General features: G+C 40.8%; 1 protein-coding gene across 1 annotated transcript; it reads right to left on the bottom strand.

Moving 5' to 3' along the window:
• Positions 1-6,727: 6,727 nt before the first annotated feature.
• LOC125242147 lies at positions 6,728-13,230 on the bottom strand. The gene is made up of 3 exons (XM_048150857.1): positions 12,127-13,230; positions 9,265-11,025; positions 6,728-7,425 (listed from the first exon to the last, which is right to left on the bottom strand). The coding sequence occupies exons 2-3, from the start codon at positions 10,700-10,702 to the stop codon at positions 6,728-6,730; spliced, it is 2,136 nt and encodes a 711-aa protein (XP_048006814.1). The 5' UTR covers positions 10,703-11,025; positions 12,127-13,230.
• Positions 13,231-19,098: the final 5,868 nt, after the last annotated feature.

Raw genomic sequence — 19,098 nt, 5'->3', positions numbered from 1 at the left:
AGACATATTTAAAATTACAGGCAAGAATCAACTTCAGTACAAAATTTGACACGCTCGGCCCCTATACAAATATATGAATTTGTCTCTTCTATCTAAATTAAGTTCTGTGGTTGCATACAATACTTTTCTACGACCATGCACTTACTTTTGAATAGTTTTCTATAATAACTTTCTTGAAATTCGCACTGTTTCCTATAAGTATTTTGACTTGTCCTCTGCAATGTTTCTGCACTCACCCTGTCGCTCGCACTCCCCTGCGCCGCCGCCCGCCCCCGGCCGGCGCCCCGCTGCCCGCTATATCCCTTAAAGGCATCCTAACAATGCTTTAAGAGCTATATCGTATGCGTGGGTGCGCGGGGCGCCGGGCGGGGTCGGGCATCTTTTATGTAGGGTTTTAACGATCTATGCACGACACGGTAAATGACGTATAACAACACGGGAGTAGAAAAAAATAATAATAATCTGCGTTGAAAAAACCATTGCTCTATCTACAAAAACCAGGGAGGAAATAGTCGAGAGTGTTTGTATGGAGAATTGACCTGTATCGTATCGTCTTAAGTAACAAGCAGCAGTTGGAAAGGGGTTGATCTCGGCGGACGTTCTGTGATCAAATCCGGGAAATCTGAAAAAAGACCAGGTCAAGAGCTACCTTATCCGGCAAGCGTGTATGAGGAATGTTGCAAAAGGGAAGGAAGCGAAACAAATATTATGTCAAGGTCATGATCGCAGCAAGTGGAAAGCTGTGGTACCTATTTGCCTACCCCTCCAGAAAACAGATGTACATATTAATGTAATAAAACGGTCTTTCTAGTAGTTAGTCTGTGATGTTAGTACCTATTCGTGCAGACGACCAATGAAATTAAATCAATACACCATGCCACTGCATAATACATTGATGGACGCGCTTCGCTAATAATTACGTGTAAAAATGTTAACTCAGCGATTAACTTAGTTTATCCGGGCAATGATCTTAAGACTGCCGGGAGCATATTCGACTCCTCAGTACGATGTCATGACGTGACGCCTTTTGTAAAGTTTCTGAACTTTTGATAGTTTTGATTAACAGCATGGACATCCATCGTAAGAAAAAAGGATCAGCGACACGAAAAACATAACTTTTTCATAGCAATTACCGAAGTATTTTCAAATATCGCCGCCTTAAATATTATAAATACCGTAAGCTCCTTGAATGGTCGACGAGAAAAACTAACCACATGATTGCTAATTATGTTTTCGTAATAGATGATCAATTATACGGTACAGCAACTGCAGCAGACTTTGCTAAGCCATAGTGACTAGATTAAGCCCGGTCCGCGGCCCGTGTTCGATCAATTTAATCTTGATCACGGTATTGGACACTTCCTTTAACGAACCGGCCCTTCAGGGCTTCAAGGTAGCTACAGCATCTCGCCTGGATGCTTATATTGCTTATCTGTCCCACTCTAGTGAATATAGTTAGAAGAGGATAGATAGTCGCGGGCAAGATACTGTCTCGCCCATCATGTTGCACCGCTGTTGTGAAACTATGGCCCAGGTTTTATGGCTAACTGCTACATTTGCAGGCGTAGATTAGATTTGCGAAATTGGCAGTTCTGCCTTCCTGCTCGCGGTATCATGTTGATGGATTAAACGGTTACTTCATATTTTATGGTGGTGTTGGAGCGATAACGTTTTATGGCGATAGGGGCACGTGAAAGTTCCAGTTTTTGACACGCCTGATAATTTGCAGCAACTGCTTTCCAATGTGTAATTAACGGTCGATATTTATAACAAATTGCCAGACCATAAAATTGAAATGGCACTTTTTCATTATGTGACCAACCTTTTACGTCATGATCTAATCCTTTCTAAGATTTGGCTAAGACATACCGCTACCGGATACCAGATTGTCAAAAAAAGCATAATTTTCATGGTCACGTCACGAGTACATTTTTTTTGAAATCCATCGATTCTATATTTGCTATCAGCACTGCATTTCTACCATTTACTTAGATCTGAAACCTTTTTCTTTGTAGGCACTGTCGGTACTCGGTAGTCAACTAGTCTCTAATAGTATGTATCTTAAATATTTTACTGCTAAACCACACTATTAACCAGCCCATCTTGTTTAGGAAATCTTCACGTGGGCAATATAATTTGAATGAGAATGCAATACAAATTTTCCGGTCATTTAAATCGGGATCGAGTCGAGTAACTGTACCTACTTGCAGCAAAAACCGGCGGATGCTATAATGCCTACTATATGCTAGTGTGTAGCGGATCACATAGTTCCCACGAGCGACCCAGTCCTGGCAATGTATTCCAATTTTTTTACAGACTTACCAGAGACTGTGACCTTATGGTAATGTGGATACTGGAAGAGAGGCTGAGCAGTGGGCGATAAAGAGCTGATAATGATGATGGTGATGTGACCTTATGATCCGTAACAACAATGATTGGTTTAAGATCGCACGTATTCGTAGCTTTTGGAACATTTGCCAGACTAATAAAACATCTGTGTCGTTAATTTTCTTATGTTGGCACATAATACCTTTTAAAGTATCTTGCAGTGTAGCGATCCGTAATTGATCCAGGATTCAGGTTTATTTATTCGCTTAGCTTCTAATGTCTTAAAGTGTATGTTCTCCATTGTTCTCTGTACATCTTACTGTCTGATTATAATTGTTTTTTCTTGTCTTCATTTGAATTGACCTAATATGACCTCTTCTTAGCCTCATTTCTTATCGCTATCACAGCTGCATCCCAAATAAATGGTTAGTCTGAATCTGAATCCAAAAATATCAATTGTTGATATTTTATAACTTGTTGTTTGTTTTTTCTTAGGCTGCATTTAGACCAGCCATATGTCGCAAGGGTTGTGTTTATAAAAACCAAAAGAAGGCTTCTGAGCGAAGAAAACAAATGAACTGATGCTATTGGTGTCTTATAATTTATAAACACATTCTTCGCTTTAGTCGAAACGCAGCAACACTTTGGTCGAGCATCAATCTTGCAGCTAACCAAGAGGAAATTAAGAGCAATAAGTTCAAACAATTTAAAAGAATCCCCAATGATATACAAATAGAAAAAGTATTTGAGCTCGACTGCGCACACTGCACTGCCAATTAAGAAGGGTATACTCGTAACTACACAAAAACTATTGGGTTGGTAAGAAAGTAATGAGCGAATCATAACCAATATTCTAGTTTTTATTTAAATTATTATTTTAATCATTTATCAAAAATATAACGGCCTTCGTTATCTACTACTTGTCTCCATCGTTCTGGTAAAGAATGAATAGCATCGGCGAAGAAGTTCTTAGGTTTAGATTCAAAAAACTCAGCTATGTACTGTCGTAGATGGGCTTGATCATCGAACTTTTTTTCATTCAAGGCATTGCTTAGCGATCTGAACAATGCGTAATCCGTAGGTGCCAAGTCTGGAGAGTACGGTGGATGAGGTATCACTTTCCAACCTAGCTCCAATAGCTTTAGCCGAGTCACTTTCGCAATGTGTGGGCGAGCATTGTCGTGTAGGAAAAAAACTTTAGCATGCTGTGGACGATTCTGACAGATTTTTTGGTTTAAATTTTCAAGCTGATTACAGTATACTGATGCGGTAACAGTCATTCCACTTGGTAGGAGTTCCCAGTGAATAATACCATGAATATCCCACCAAACGGACAGCATAACTTTTTTCGGGTGAGGCTCTGTTTTTGGTGCCTCTATTCCTTTTTCGTTTGGAGCTAGCCACTGACGTTTGCGTGTGTGATTTATATATAAGACCCATTTTTCATCTCCAGTGATAAGATGGTCCAACCAGTTGAATGTGCGGCGAAAAGACAGAAGTTGTATGCAGATATCGGCACGGCGGTTTAGTTGATCTCTATCAAGTTCGTGCGGTATCCAAACACTGTATTTGTAGTTTTTTTCCCAACTCGTGTTAATGTGTTTCTATGGTGACATGAGAGCAGCCTAACTCGGTAGCAAGAGTACGACTCGTTAGCCTCGGATCTCCTTCAATTAAGGTTTTTAATTTGGCTACATCAATCTTCACCGGTCGACCAGACTTAGGTTGATCTGATAATGAAAAGTCGCCACTACGAAACCGCTGGAACCATCGTTTCGCCGTGGCCTCAGACACAACTTCAGGAGCAACACGCTGACATATATTACGCACTGCTTCGGCGGCTGAATGGCCAGACTGAAATTCATATAGTAAGCAATGCCTTACATGCACTTTTAATTCGTCCATTTTCTTCCTTATATTAGCTCGGCGACAGCTAGTGAATGACTGACGAGAAACTGTGCGACTCGCCCTTTATATACTTTCGACCATAGAAGATTCTAGAACTCTCTCAAAAATTTTATGTGGAATTCAATCGATCGCTCATTACTTTCTTACCAACCCAATATAATCACTATTTTCTTTAAACACAGACGGTAGCAGTAATCTGCTATGATGGCAAACAAAGTTGGTTATGATGGTAATTTATTCGACGGGGAAATAGAGCATGTCGTGTGATTGTGGTGTATTCGATTCCATGAGTGTGGCAAATTGTACTGGTTTTACTGGATTACCATTTGTTGACGGTATTGACGGTCTACGTAGGTCATTGCCGACTATACTCTACGAAGTAAGTAGAGAAGAGACCTCTTGTTCAGGTTCGAAGTCTCATAAGGACATTTTATTTGTTATGTACGCATTTTTAATACTCGATAGGCAGGTGAACTGGGTGTCACATCACTGTGTTTTAAAATGTCAAAATCTCAAAAAATGTATTCGAATAACATCGGTACGCACACATCGCGTGAAAAATATACTAGAACAGAACACAAATCTATGGTATTTTTGCCGTCTGATTATAATGCATTTCAATACTGATAACCCAGCGCAGTTTACTCATTAGTTTATGTTCTTAATGTGACCTAAATAACAAAAACCATTAGTCTAATAGTATTTTATGCAACAGGCGTTTAAAGGAGGTCAAAAAAGACGAGTGGCGTGGGTAACAATTTGAGGCGAAGCCGAAAATTGTTATTGAGACGCCACGAGTCTTTTTTGACTCAGTTAAACACCGTTGCATACAATACTTTTTCTACGACCATGCACTTAGTTTTTAATAATTTTCTTGAATAATTTTCGTGAAATTCACACTGTTTCCTGTATTTTGACTCAAAGGTTTGCACTGTCAGCTCGGCTGCCCAAAGCCGTCCCGCGCACGCCCGCAGTGTCGTTATAAGGCGTTGCCATGGTTACAGAGCCAAACAATGCGTTTTCAGTTTTTTCGATACTGCGCGCATGCGCGGAAAGCCGGCGGACGTTGGCTTTGGGGAATAGACCTTTATGTAGGGTTTTAAAGATCTGTGTACGACCCTGTAAATGACGAATAACAGTTCGGGAGTAGAAAAAATAATAAAACAAATATTTCTACTGATAAACTGAACATTTAAAGACAAAACAGATTTATTTGCGAAGTCCCTGCATAATACAAATGTTACGTAACGGACGTCGCCCTAATGTGCTGTAGCTAAATACCACACGATCAAGATAAAAATACGTCTTGTGAATGAGTTGTTTTTAACATACCTACTGTATTGTTGTGTGTATCTTGTTGGGAATTAAACTTTCTGTACAGACGATTTCACAAACAGTAAATAGTACATTGCGATACCAGTGCGGACGCTCGAAAGAAGTGGCGATAAATAAAAACACGATCGAACGGAGTGTTTTAAATTGACACATCACACAAGTGACGAATACGCACGCGTGTATTGTACAACGTTTTTCAGTACATATGACACTTCGAAGTTTGTGTGTGTGTATGTATGTAATGTAAAGCCAACATTTATACAATATGCATGTGTTTTTTTGCGTAAAATACGGCTGGTTCCTACTGTTCCTAGTAGTTCATGCAGCATCGTGGTCTGCGGTGAGCCGACGGTTATGCTATACCGATAAGTGATCATCCGGTCCACCTGGCAGGGCTATCTCTTTCCATGGCATTGATAGCCAATTTCTTATTATTGTTTATTAAGAAATGTTACAATTTTGGATGGACGCCCGCGTAATATACCTATAGTCGCAATATTAATTGACTGGAGTTATAATGCCCGTTCTACAGCGCTGCTGCTAGTTCCGACCAAGGATTAAATAGTTAGCAAAGCAATATGCTTGAGGCGCCAATTGGTCTAGTAGCGTGCAGCATCTTAGGTAAATGATCTGCGGTAGTGCGGTGAGCCACCGGTTATGTGATAGCCGATAAGTGATCTTCCGGCTCACCTGCGCCAAGGCTACATTCAGTCGACTTGGGTACCAAATCCAACAATGCACCGAAATTGTATGCACATTTTAAAGTCTAAATGGGCCTTTAACACCGCTGGATACCTTAGGCCAGTGTTTTTCAAAGTGTGGGTCGCGACCCCCAGGGGGGTCGCGGCATCTACTAAGGGGGTCGCGAAGTTCAGCTTTAAGATAAACTGGTTATGTTTTTTTTAACTTAAAAAAGTCAAATTCTTGAAAATTAAAAGGTTAACCTTAAAAAACTAATGTACAAGCTTGGAGTCTTGTGTATTAAATAAAAATCCGAGATCTTGATAATGCTTCTAATCAAAGTTCCACAATAGGTACTTAAAGTTAAAATGTATGAAAAATTAAATAATTAAATATAAGTGAAGCGCACATGAGCGTATCTCAGAGCTAAGTGGTTCGCTAGGTGAGTAGAGGGGCGCGGGGCGAGGCATTCGGACTAACAGGTTTGGAGGTCCCCGGTCCCCGCTTCCTCTTCTGTGGTAGCCGCCGCAACATCCTGGGGGCCCTTGGAGGCGTCAGCCTTCAAGGATTGATGGTCCTCGTCCAAAAGAGGGCAGAGGTATCTTACACCTCGTTTGAAGGTACCCGTGGCAGTAGCAATTTCAGCTACTCGCGCAATCCCGTCTGCGCCAGGAAACAGCTTGGCTATCCGTCCAAGCCGCCAGTGCATAGGAGGGGTATTCTCTTCCTTGAGAAGGACCAGATCACCCAATTGAAGAGGTCGTCCTGGAACACGCCACTTGGCCCGTTGCTGGAGCTCGCAGATGTACTCCATTTGCCAGCGGCGCCAGAAGTGCTGTCTCAATGCCTCGAGCCTCTGAAACCTGTCTAAACGGTTTGGGTTTAGATCCGCGAGGGTCGGTGACGGCAGCGAAGTGAGCGCGCGGCCGATGAGGAAGTGACCAGGGGTCAAAGGTTGGAAGTCGTTCGGAGAGGACGATAAAGGGCATAAAGGACGACTGTTTAGGATAGACTCCACTTGATTAAAGAGAGTTGCCAGCTCTTCGTAAGTTAAATGAGCGTTCCCTAATATGCGCTTGAGGTGAAATTTGGCAGATTTGACTCCTGATTCCCACAAGCCACCAAAGTGAGCTGAGTATGCCGGTTGAAATTTAAATTTGATTCCCTCATTCGCTGCAAAATTGCAAACTGTATCTGAGTTTGATGAGAGATAATCGCTAATTTCTCTGGCCGCTCCTACAAAGTTACGTCCATTATCGCAAAAGATTTCGCGTGGTCGTCCTCTACGAGAGATAAAACGCCTTAGCGAGAGAATAAATGAGTCCGTAGACAGCGAACTAACTGCCTCTAAGTGCAGACATTTGTACCTAAAACAAACAAATATCGCTAAATAACATTTCGTAATTTTGCAACCTCTGCCATGCCTATCTGCAATCATAAAGGGTCCAGCGAAGTCAACGCCGACGCTAATAAAGGGAAAGTCAGGCGTTACGCGTTGAGAAGGCAGAGAGCCCATCAAAGGAGCAAAGGTATTGCCGGCTGCGCGGCGACAGGTGACGCATTGCTGCGACACGGTGCGCGCGAGCGCGCGGCCCGACACGGCCCACACAGACTCGCGAATGGCGACAAGAAGTAGCTGAGGTGGAGCATGCAAGAGACGGACGTGCTCCTGCTGAAACAGCAATTTAGTCAGTCTGTGTTTGGCATGTAAAAGCATTGGATGGCGTTTGTCAAATGCATAAAAAGAGGAAGACAGACGTCCGCCAACTCTGATGAGTTTGTCGTCTTCGTCGTAAAATGGGTTCAACGATAAAATAGGGTTTTTGGGGCCTAGAGGTTGCTTGTCACGCAACAATTTTGATTCTTGAGGAAAGCTAGACTGCTGTGACAAAGCGACCAATTTTTTGAAAGAAACATCGAGCTCCTCAGGTTGTAGCACACCCGTAGTTTTGTTGGAAGAAGGACGGGAATTGTGCGCAAACCTAAGTAAATATGCTACCGAACGTTGTAAGGTTTTTAATTTAGAATACCGATCGAAATCAATTAAATTATGGGGTTCAGAATCGCTCGTTATCGCGACGTTAACCTTTAGTTCGGGTAAATCGAGTTCCGAGTTGAGAGAGAACTGAGGCCAGTTATTCTGTGGCTCATACAAAAAACTTGGCCCGTTCCACCACATTTGCAAATCAGGTAAGCGACCAGCTTCGACTCCTCTAGATGGGTAGTCAGCCGGGTTTAAAGCGGTCGGAACGTGACGAAACTCACTGCCCTCAGTGAGTTCCAAAATGTGAGCCACGCGATTGGCGACAAACGTTTTTAATTTTGTTTGGTTCATTTTGAGCCATGCAATTACAATTGACGAGTCAGTCCAATAAAATTTCTGTGCGATCTGGCAGCGCAACGTCTTGGAAACAGCTGACGCGAGCTGTGCGCCTAGCAGGCAAGCACACAATTCTAAACGCGGCGTAGTTGTGGCCTGGACCGGTGAGACCTTAGCCTTTGCGCACAGCAACCTGACTACACAGTCGCCCTTATCATTAGTCGACCTTAAATAAATACATGCCGCGTATGCTACTGAACTCGCATCACAAAATACGTGCATTTCGATGTGATTAGGCGAGTCGCAAAGGACGTGGCGAGGTACTTGAATCGAAGTTAAAGACGCTAACCCGTTAACAAAGACTTGCCAAGACTCGTTTATATGGCTAGGCACGGGAACATCCCAGTCAATTTTTTCAAGCCACAATTTTTGAATTAAAATTTTAGGTATAATCGTCATTAAACATAAGAGGCCTAACGGATCGAATATTTTACACGAGTCCGATAAAATTGACCGTTTTGTGGGGTGGCCGACCTTGGCAGAATATTGAGTAGGAAAATGAATGATGTCTGCCTCAGAATCCCAGCCTACGCCCAACGTATGTGACGATGAGCTAATAATCAAGCTACCTTTATTATCGTTCGAGCCTTGTGAGTCATTTAAAATTGACGATAAGTTTGAGCGATATTTACGCAAGGGAAAACAACCAGCGGCCAGCGCACGCTCAACTGAGTCTTTGATGTAACGCAATTCCTCCTTGGTGTCTGAGCCTGTTAATAAATCATCGACTAGAAAATCATTTTGAATGATAGTTTTAATTTTTTCATCTGTGCATTCCTCACCCAATTGCCATAAACAGCGTGTGCTCAAAAAACTAGCACTCGAGTACCCGTAAGTGACTGTATTGAGTCGTAAAGTTTTTAAAGGTTCAGTCTCATTGGAGCGCCAAAGAATTAATTGTAAATCGCGGTCGCACTCCTGAACCATGACCTGGCGATACATCTTGGCGATATCACCAGTCAAGACATATTTGTAGGTACGAAACCTCAAGAGAATATTAAATAGCGAGTCTTGAATTGTTGGCCCAACCATCTGTAGATTATTTATTGAATAGCCAGATGTGGTGGGGGCACTTCCATTGTAAACAACACGAAGCTTCGTAGATTCGCTGGAGGGCCTTTGCACAGCATGATGCGGCACAAAAAAAGAGGGGTCAGGAATGTCAGAGTCGGACACAGAGAGGTGACCTAATTCGGCATATTCATTAATAAATTGCTCGTAAGCCGATTTTAATTCAGGATTGCGTTTAAATCGCTTTTCTAATGCATAGAACCGTTTTTTAGCGAAGCGATAGGAATCGCCTAAACAGTCGGGTTCCGTAATTAATGGCAAACGCACGTGAAACCTTCCGTTATCATCGCGATATGTGTGAGTGACAAAATGTTGCTCACATTCTGCCTCTAAATCTGTAAACGGTTGGCTAGGTTGGGGCACTTGCTCCAGCTTCCAGAATTTGGTGAGCGAGTCGTCAAGGTCTTCATTGGTCGTGTACAAATGATTGCACTGCAAAGGGGAATTTAAAGACCTATCGTTAAACATTAAAAATGGGTTATATTTACTAACCACTAACCAACCTAGTTTTGATTTGCGCAAAACAAGCGAATCGTGCCCTAAATCAATTTGCTCGCCCCCTACCAAGGTCCAAAAAACATCACCGCCAATTAAAATATCTACGGGACCCGGTCGATTAAACTGAGGATCGGCGAGTTTTTTATTACGCGGCCACTTGATGTTGGTGATATCAATAGGCTTTAGCGGCAAACTGCTGTTAATTTTGTCCAAAGCTAAACATGCGATGTCGAATTTTATATTTTGATCATGTTTAGATCGAATTTGAACGAAACAACGCTCGGGACTATTGGCTATAGGAACGTCAGATAATCCGAAAAGATTTTTATCACTGGGCAGCGGTGCCAATTGCAATTTTTGTTTATAATCTTTTGTGACAATAGAAGTCATACTTCCACAATCTAAAAACGCGCGCGCCGTTACGTAATTATCAGTAGCCGGGCTATATATGTCTACGTACGCGGTAGGTAAAAGTACCTGGTCCGAATGCGATACGGTCATATTAGACGACAACCCGGGAGCGGGCGCGGGCGCGGGTGCCGACTGCGGCAGAGGCGCGTCTACGGGCGAATCTGCAACCTGAGGAGTTTCCCTATGCAGCAATGTATTGTGGCGCTTCTTACATGTTTGACAAGCAGCTACTCTGCAGCGATAAGAAGTGTGCCCCTTCCGAAGACAATTAAGACAAAGGCGTAACCTTGACGCTCCGGAGATCCGGTCTTCAATGGACAGGGACAGGAATGACGAGCAATCGTAAATACGGTGCTCGCCGCCGCAGAACACACAGGCAGGAGGAGAGGCCGCGGCCGAAGTGGAGGGGGTGGCTGAAACCGCAAAACATTTGGTGCTAGACTTCTCACGTTTATTATTAGGCGAGGCAGCAGGTTCGCGTTTATTATTATTATTCGTAATAGACTTATCAAATTTATTACGCTGAACCGATTCCAAAACGTCAGCACGTCCCTTTAAAAAACGATTAAAATCGGCCAATGACGGCAAGTCGTCATTTTGAAATGAATTATTTTTAAATTCCTCCCATTTTAAACTGGTGTTGCTGTCAAGTTTACTTGCGACCATATGAATGAGAAGCGTGTCCCATTTATCAGTAGGCTGGCCCAACGTATTTAAAGCTCTTAGGTTTTTAGACACATGATCCACTAAATAACGCAGGGACTTGGCCGATTCACGACCTATCGCTTGCAAATTAAACAGGGAGTTCAAATGGTTGCTAATCAGCTGTTTTTTGTTGTCATATCTCTCGCATAGGAGACGCCAGGCCTCAGCGTAATTACCGTCCGACACTTCTAAATTACTTATTACTTGAGCCGCTTCACCTTCTAAATAAGAGTTTAGGTAGTGAAACTTGTGAATCGGCTTGACGTTGTCGGAACTGTGAATGAGAGAATCGAATGTGTCTCTGAACTCGAGCCACTTAAAATACGAACCATCGAAACTAGCGATTTTAATCACAGGCAAACGAAAATTTAAACCATTACATGTGTTATCGTGTCCACAGTTACTTTGAACCTCAGACTTTACGCTGGCGAAATCAGATCTTTCAGCTGTCCTATCAATGATCTTCTGGGCCGTGGCAATAAGAGAAATAAAATCATTTTCCATCTCTTCTCTTATGTCAATTTCGGCCTGCATATCTGATGTAGTCGAAATCTCTATTTGGGTTTGGACCTGGTCAAACTGTGTGAACATAGCGCGAAAACGATCCAACTTCAAAGAAAGTTCGTCTACATCCTTTGAGGAAATATTTTCCTGAGAATTTAATTCAGTGATGTAATTTTTAAATTTGGTAATACGTCCTTTAATTGACGTTCTAGTAGGGATCGGAGTAGTCATTTTAATTGTTAAGATCTGATTTCAATTAAAACAGCGAATGAGAAAATTAAAAATAAATAAAATTGTATAAATACGTAAATTTGGCCTAAGTTCGCAGTCACAGTGGTTGGCTCGGGCGGCAACAGTGCTGTGCGGAATGCAGGAGTCAGCGGAAAGCGCGGCGCAGCTGTGCGGAGTAGTTGTTGTTGCCGGGCAGATGCGGCCGGGCCTTATCTGTAACACGATTGCACAAACACTTGTATTTTTTGCGTTTAGATTTAACTGCGCAAAATAAGTTAAACCGCTGTACACTATTCGTAGGTAAATTAAAATTATAATAAGCGCATGAAATGAAGAAATGCTTTAGGTATAATTTATGATACCTAAGTAGGTATAGCGTAATTTTTAATTAAGATTTATGAAAATAACTAATAAGAAGGTCACTCAAATAAGCGTTTTTATGCTTCTTAAATAGTTTTAAATGCTTAATTTAGCTCAATAGGCTTTAATGTGGCTCTAAAGCAGCGACTAGCAATTAAAGAGAATACGTGGCTAAAAAATGATTGCGTCACTTGTGCAAAAAAAAAACATACAATTAACTTTAAGCACAGTAAAGAGTGAAGAATGGCAAAGCTAATTAATCAAGATGGGGGGAAAATACGACGGAAAAATAGGAAAATGAAGGAATGGTGCACTTCCCTTGCTAAACCTTGGCTGCGGCGTAATTTGACCGGCGGGCTTGAAGTAAGGGGGTCTGCAACTTCCACAAAATGGCGTCGTAAATGTCCGTTGTTTCTATGCAGTCCCACTGGCGTCGTAGATAACTGTAGTCCAAAGGGCGTCGTGGAAGAATACTGCGTAGACACTGGCTCATCCAAATATTTCCACGTTGATGCTGTTGCCTTCTCCAAAGTAAAATTCCGTGACTCGGGCAGAAGCTTTCTTAGCGTGTTTAATCAATCTAGATCACGTCGTAGGGTCACCATGTACAAGCTTGGAGTCTTGTGTATTAAATAAAAATCCGAGATCTTGATAATGCTTCTAATCAAAGTTCCACAATAGGTACTTAAAGTTAAAATGTATGAAAAATTAAATAATTAAATATAAGTGAAGCGCACATGAGCGTATCTCAGAGCTAAGTGGTTCGCTAGGTGAGTAGAGGGGCGCGGGGCGAGGCATTCGGACTAACAGGTTTGGAGGTCCCCGGTCCCCGCTTCCTCTTCTGTGGTAGCCGCCGCAACACTAATTTTATGATAAATAAATAAATTGTGTTTATTTGTTGAAAACATCAACTCGCATAAATATGAAGTAGCAAATGGGATCAAAACTTTAAGGGCTTCTTTTACTAAATAAAGCCATTCTTTTAACCTAGAACGCATCAATTGAAATGGTGCTTCTTTCACCGAGGCGTTGAGATCGGCCAGCTCAACGGACTTAATATTAAAAAAAATATTCAAAATCCAACTTTCCATCACCAATCAATGTTTCAGTTGAGAAATAACTTTGGAGTTGGTTTTTTAAACATTGCAAGCTCTCCACCATATCTGATGATATTTCTTGAATGATTTTAGCCATGCAAGGAAATAATCAAACTGCATACGCATACGCAAACTGCATGCTGTGTAAAAATGTAGTCCACAACTCAATTTTTGCTAGAAATCCGTTAACTTTATCTTTTTCTCTAATTATGCTTTCGTCCCTTTCTTTGCAGACTTGCGATCATAACATTTAAGTGGTCAAAGATACCGGCAAGATATGCTACTTTCAATATCGTAACATAATCAGCAACAATATTGTAAAAACATTAATAATTCTGATTGAAGCTCTATAAACGCGTGTCAAAACCCTTCCTCTCGAAAGCCATCTCACCCCTGAGTGATAAGTGATAAAGTACACCTATATCTACGCATAGGTACTATTCGCAATAGACGAGTTTGCGAAGATTTGATCGAATTTACAACTTTTATTTATAAAATTTGTAAATTCGATTCGATTCGATGTGCTGAAAGATGTAATAAAATTTATTACATCTTTCAGCAGTAAGTTATAGGTACTATTAGAAACGAGGTATGGGGGTCGCGAAAAAATTTGAGAGGTCATAATGGGCCGTGGCACCATAAAGTTTGAAAAACACTGCCTTAGGCTATTTCTACGTCCCCTGACGAATTTTATTACTTAATTTACTACTAGTTGCCACTGTTGCCAGCCCTGCGGGTTCAATCTTAGAGATTAAAGACCACTTTCTTTGCTATACTAGTTTTTAGCCCTGCGGCGATTGAGCGAGTGCCTTTACCAAGATATTATCAGTTTTAGATTGTAGATTTTGCTTCGTTTTAATACCGACACTTTAGTAATTTATATCTAACAGCCTTTACTAGCTTAACTTGAGCTTTTCTAGGGCACAATAAAATATTTTACCTGAGGACGAAATGATCAGTGTAGCAATTTCTTTTGTAAGGCCGTAGTAACCCTTAAATTAATGGTGAGGGATGAAAGGCATGTGACGAGAAAGATATTACGAATGAATGTGGAAGGTGGTGGAAGTAACGAGAGAGGAAAACCGAAGAAGAGGTGGATGGACTGTGTGAGACATGATATGGAACTAAAACAAGTTAATGATGAGATGACGAGTGACAGAGATATATGGAAGAGAAAGATGATACTATTATGTGACCTCTGGCTGTCACATACTAACAGACAGACAGAAAAATATGACATACTTATTTAACCCATTACCGAAATTAGACAACATTTATCTAATTAAAATCAATATGTGGCACGTATTATTAGGTTTGTGTTTGCGCTTCATGCCTAATTTCTCAAACCCACCATTCGTGACCCAGTATCGGCATTCCTATCGCGAGAGCCGATAGTCACATAGTCGTAAGAGATTATCGTCTCTGACTGCATGCGTGTAACGCATTCTTCCACGCATGCCGTTGCGAAATGTTGCGGATGTTCCGGACATGACGTGAGCATTAGATCAAAAATTACGTGTTTATCTTTGGTGGTCTTTTTTGTTGACATTGGGGTTACAATTGCACTTATAATTCTTGTGTCGAATCCCTCCACTCAGGCCGGTCTTTTGCCCTTCTAGAGGATTCCTGGAGCCCAACGCGTGTGACCTTCTTGATAGTGCTGCTGAACCAGCGCGTGGGTATTCTGGATCTTCTACCATGGTCCTCCACTGGTCCGACACTGGTTGTGGTGTCTTATAATTACTCTTAGCGGGGTGGAAATAAGGAGGACCTACTCGTATGTATGAGTGTAAAGTGTCCGACTCGCGAAAAGTACATGGCGCTAGAATACTTCATATTTGATCCTAATTTTCAAATCACTGACTGCGCACTTCATCATAAAACGACTAATAAGGGTAGCCACACTAGCGCCACACTGGTGAGCTTTGGAACTTTTGTATATGACTGACACCTAGACACTTTTGCAACTGATCGCCTATCAGAGTTTCCCTTTACCTCTACCTTCCATTACTTCTGAGGTGCATAGTGCAGCACTAGATGACAATGTTGCTTACGATAGTTTGGCATTGCGTACTATACTAAAGACATTTAATTACTTTAAGGATTGATGATATTGGCTATGTGACAAACGTCGATCACTGAAGCCATTGACCTCTCGGCTAGAATAAAATGGGTGAAATGGGTTATTCGCCAAGTTAAAACTGTTAGACGAAATAAGATACTTAATATTAAAAAGGGGAAAGATTAAAGTTGCTACAAATTGGATCGAAACCTTCATAATATTTTAAATCTTGGTCGTTAGTAATTTATTTATAGTTAAAACACCCCCTTTAAATTTTCGACCGAGTCTTCAAGCCGTATGCGCAGACAGAAAAAAATGTCCCATCCCATCCGACCAATCCCGTCTTAGTGTGAATTCTTTAAATTCTGGATTTAATTATCTCTTATATCCGTCTTTTCATATCTACGTCCTTGGTTAATTCAAATTTCGTCCAGGCAAGTTTAAATATCTAAAAAACCGCAAGCTCCACTGCGTCAGCTGCTCTTTCATAAAACACAGACGGCTAAATGGATGCCAAAAATGGATTGATGTGTCCCGCGCGGCGATAAACGGGTTAATTAGACCAGCGGACAGGTGCGTGCTTCTTTATGTATTTTGGACACATCGGAATTTCAGGTCCTTACATATCGGAACAAATGCATTTTTAGGTACACGAGATTTGGGGTACGGTCGAATATTTAAACCTTTTTAATTCTGTGTTACGAGTAGGAATTATTTTTGGTTTATTCGTAGGCAAAAACATACCTATGTAACACCGTATAGACAGCTACAGCCTAAGAAAAAAAACGTACCTCAGAACCATATAGAAAAAGGTACGGTGGCCTAGATGGCGTTACACCTTTGGGGCACGCTCTCCTAGATGGCGCTAATATTAATATATGACATTTGAACACATATCAAATTAAGAATATGGGCCAAATTGTCAAAGCTAAGGCTTAAAAATTGTAAGCTTGTGTCGAGAGATGGCAGTCTATGCACTGAGATTACACATTTTACTTTGACAGTAACTCTCTATAATACTCAATCCTCTTTGTTCGTAGGTAAGGTTTATTTTTATTTGAGTTAATTTCGACCATAGTTAGATATTTTTGTAATATACTTTGTTGAAAAATTTATTAGGTAATCTGTTTAGTGTATAGTGGGCTATAAGTGTGTTTACAAACAGCCACGAGTAGATACCTACGATATCATATGATATAACGGATCACAAACCGCTCTATTGCGTGTTTAAAAGCTATATATACTAATGATGTAATTATTTTATTTTGTGTAGCTTTTATTACCGCGAGTAGCATTTAGTTATGTATACGTGCACTTTTAGTGGTTTCAGATGTAAGTCCAATCGTTATCAAAACACACACTGTATCTTTGAGTAACATTAAGTATCATATTGTTAGTGTATCTTAGTTTAGTGCCTATTAAGATCTATCATTGTATACCATTGCCCTATGACAATGCCACTCAGATACTATTGGCTATAAATCTTAGTGGGAATTATCTCAGGATGTAGGTTGTACCTATTATTGTGTATTTCAATATCTTCTTATCTGTATGACCTTCCTATGTCTGTTTTTTCCCCAATAAAGAAAATAAAATAAATAAAACACGGGGACACGCGACAGAACCAGTATATTCTTAGAAATAAATATTCTGATTATATTGGCTTTCTCTTATTGCGCTTAGTTAAATAATGCTACGGATCAACTCACGGTAGGTATAACATTATACACTAGTCACCATTGGGCTTACCCCGAACGCTGAAGATCACACATATTACAATAGTTTATTCGTAATTATATCATAGAAAGATGCCCGCCATCTGTGAACTTCGGTGTTCGAAGTAGACCCCTTGAGATTTCAACTTAACCGGGCAACAACTTAAGAATATATTACGGCCATAAAACGCACGCAACGTACCGCTCCGCCGGATATCTCGAACGGCTCGATTTCTTCGAGTTTCGAGCCGCGGTGGCTCCGCCGTTTCCAAGGAATTCGATTTAATGCGAGATTCGATAATTTAATTGTAGAAAAACGGTTTGACGCACGAAGCGTGATGCGTGTAGAAATAAGTTGTTGTTCTGTCGATGTCGATGTAGCTTGTGTTGTGAAGAACTGACATTACATGGACATGTTAATAAGGGAAGGGGTTCATACGATACTACTGCCTAATCACTTGTTACTTAACTACATTTTTACGTGAAGAAAATACCAAGAACTTATCTGAAAAAGTATCTACGTACGTTTTACCCGTTCTTCAGGTTTCTCTTGTCCAAGAATCGTAAGTTTAAACCATCCGTAACCATCCACATTAAGCCGTACAATCATGGAAGAATACGAGTAGGTGCATTTCTTAATAAAAGCGACATCTCCATTGTAAATTCTCATACTTGAGATAAAGTTCATAAGAAGTTAATCGGATTATATCATAGCGTGATTGGCGTCGGGGTCGCGGGTCAAGCGCTTGCGTGCGCGCTTGAGAATTGAAAGTGAGTCTGTCTGTCTGATGTCGGGATTGTTGTAGTCAATTAGTGCTTTTATTTAGTTCCTGTACAGAAGAGTGCTAAAACACAGAGCTTTTAACAATAGTAACAATAGTGAAACTCATGAAAATTCGTTTCAGGCTATGACAATTTTTATCTAAGCAATTGAATTGCTATTTTAGTTGTATAAAATGATTCGTGTTATGGGTTGTTAAATCAATTTTATGATACGATATCAGTCATCTTTATTTGCATAAATAGGTCTCAAAGACATCATCATCACCATCAGCCCTTTATCGCCCACTGCCGAGCATAGGCCTCTCTTCTAGTGTCTATGCGACTTCTCCCGGTCCTGGGCTAGTCTCATCCAGTTGTGACCCGCTATGTTCCGGATGTCGTCGACACAAACTCAAAGATATATTCTCATAAAAGCTTCTAATTGGCATCTTAATTAAATGATACACATCAACTTCTATAAATACAACAGCAGTTATAATCATAAAATGATGTCAGTTTTAAGCCGAGTAATATTTTCGTAAAATCTTATCATTCCTAAGTTCCTAACGCATATTTTCTTTGATTACAGGAAGAGCTGGAGACCCTGCGAGCTAAACTGGATAAGGTGGAAAACGAACGCACACACTTCAAGAATGAAAACGAAAGGCTCGAAACAAAGGTTAGTACTTTTATTGTAGTCGAATATTTTTTAAACATGTATAATTTTCAAGTCAAACAAATTATTAATATGAGTAATTTGTGTGTCGTTCTTGGCCGAGTTTCCGATTTACGGTCACAGCCCAAAGTTTTATTATTATTAAGTAAACGTTCTGGAAAAGCACGAACAGCTTTCAGAGGACAAAATTACAGTAAACAAAGGAAGATTTGTATTTAGAAATAGAAAATTACGATTACAACCCAAAGTAAAACAAAAATCCCATTTTGGAAAGTATCTAATTCATGCTATCGACCGTTCAACCGTGCATCTGATTGGGACGATTGGAAACAGTTGATTTAAGACAACATATAGCCTACCTAACATTTTGAAGT

Source organism: Leguminivora glycinivorella, unplaced genomic scaffold (genome assembly GCF_023078275.1).
Source record: "Leguminivora glycinivorella isolate SPB_JAAS2020 unplaced genomic scaffold, LegGlyc_1.1 Scaffold10, whole genome shotgun sequence".
NCBI lineage: Eukaryota > Metazoa > Arthropoda > Insecta > Lepidoptera > Tortricidae > Leguminivora > Leguminivora glycinivorella.
Note: the sequence above shows the minus strand (reverse complement) of the source record. Positions and strands in the feature narration are given on the sequence as shown.

Excerpts from the sequence above, each read along its gene's own strand:
- LOC125242147 (XM_048150857.1), bottom strand. The coding sequence starts at position 10,702 with ATGACCGTATCGCATTCGGACCAGGTACTTTTACCTACCGCGTACGTA. Across the intron at positions 7,426-9,264 it reads CGCTGGTTGTTTTCCCTTGC|CGAATGAGGGAATCAAATTT; the intron begins GTAAATATCGCT and ends GCAATTTTGCAG.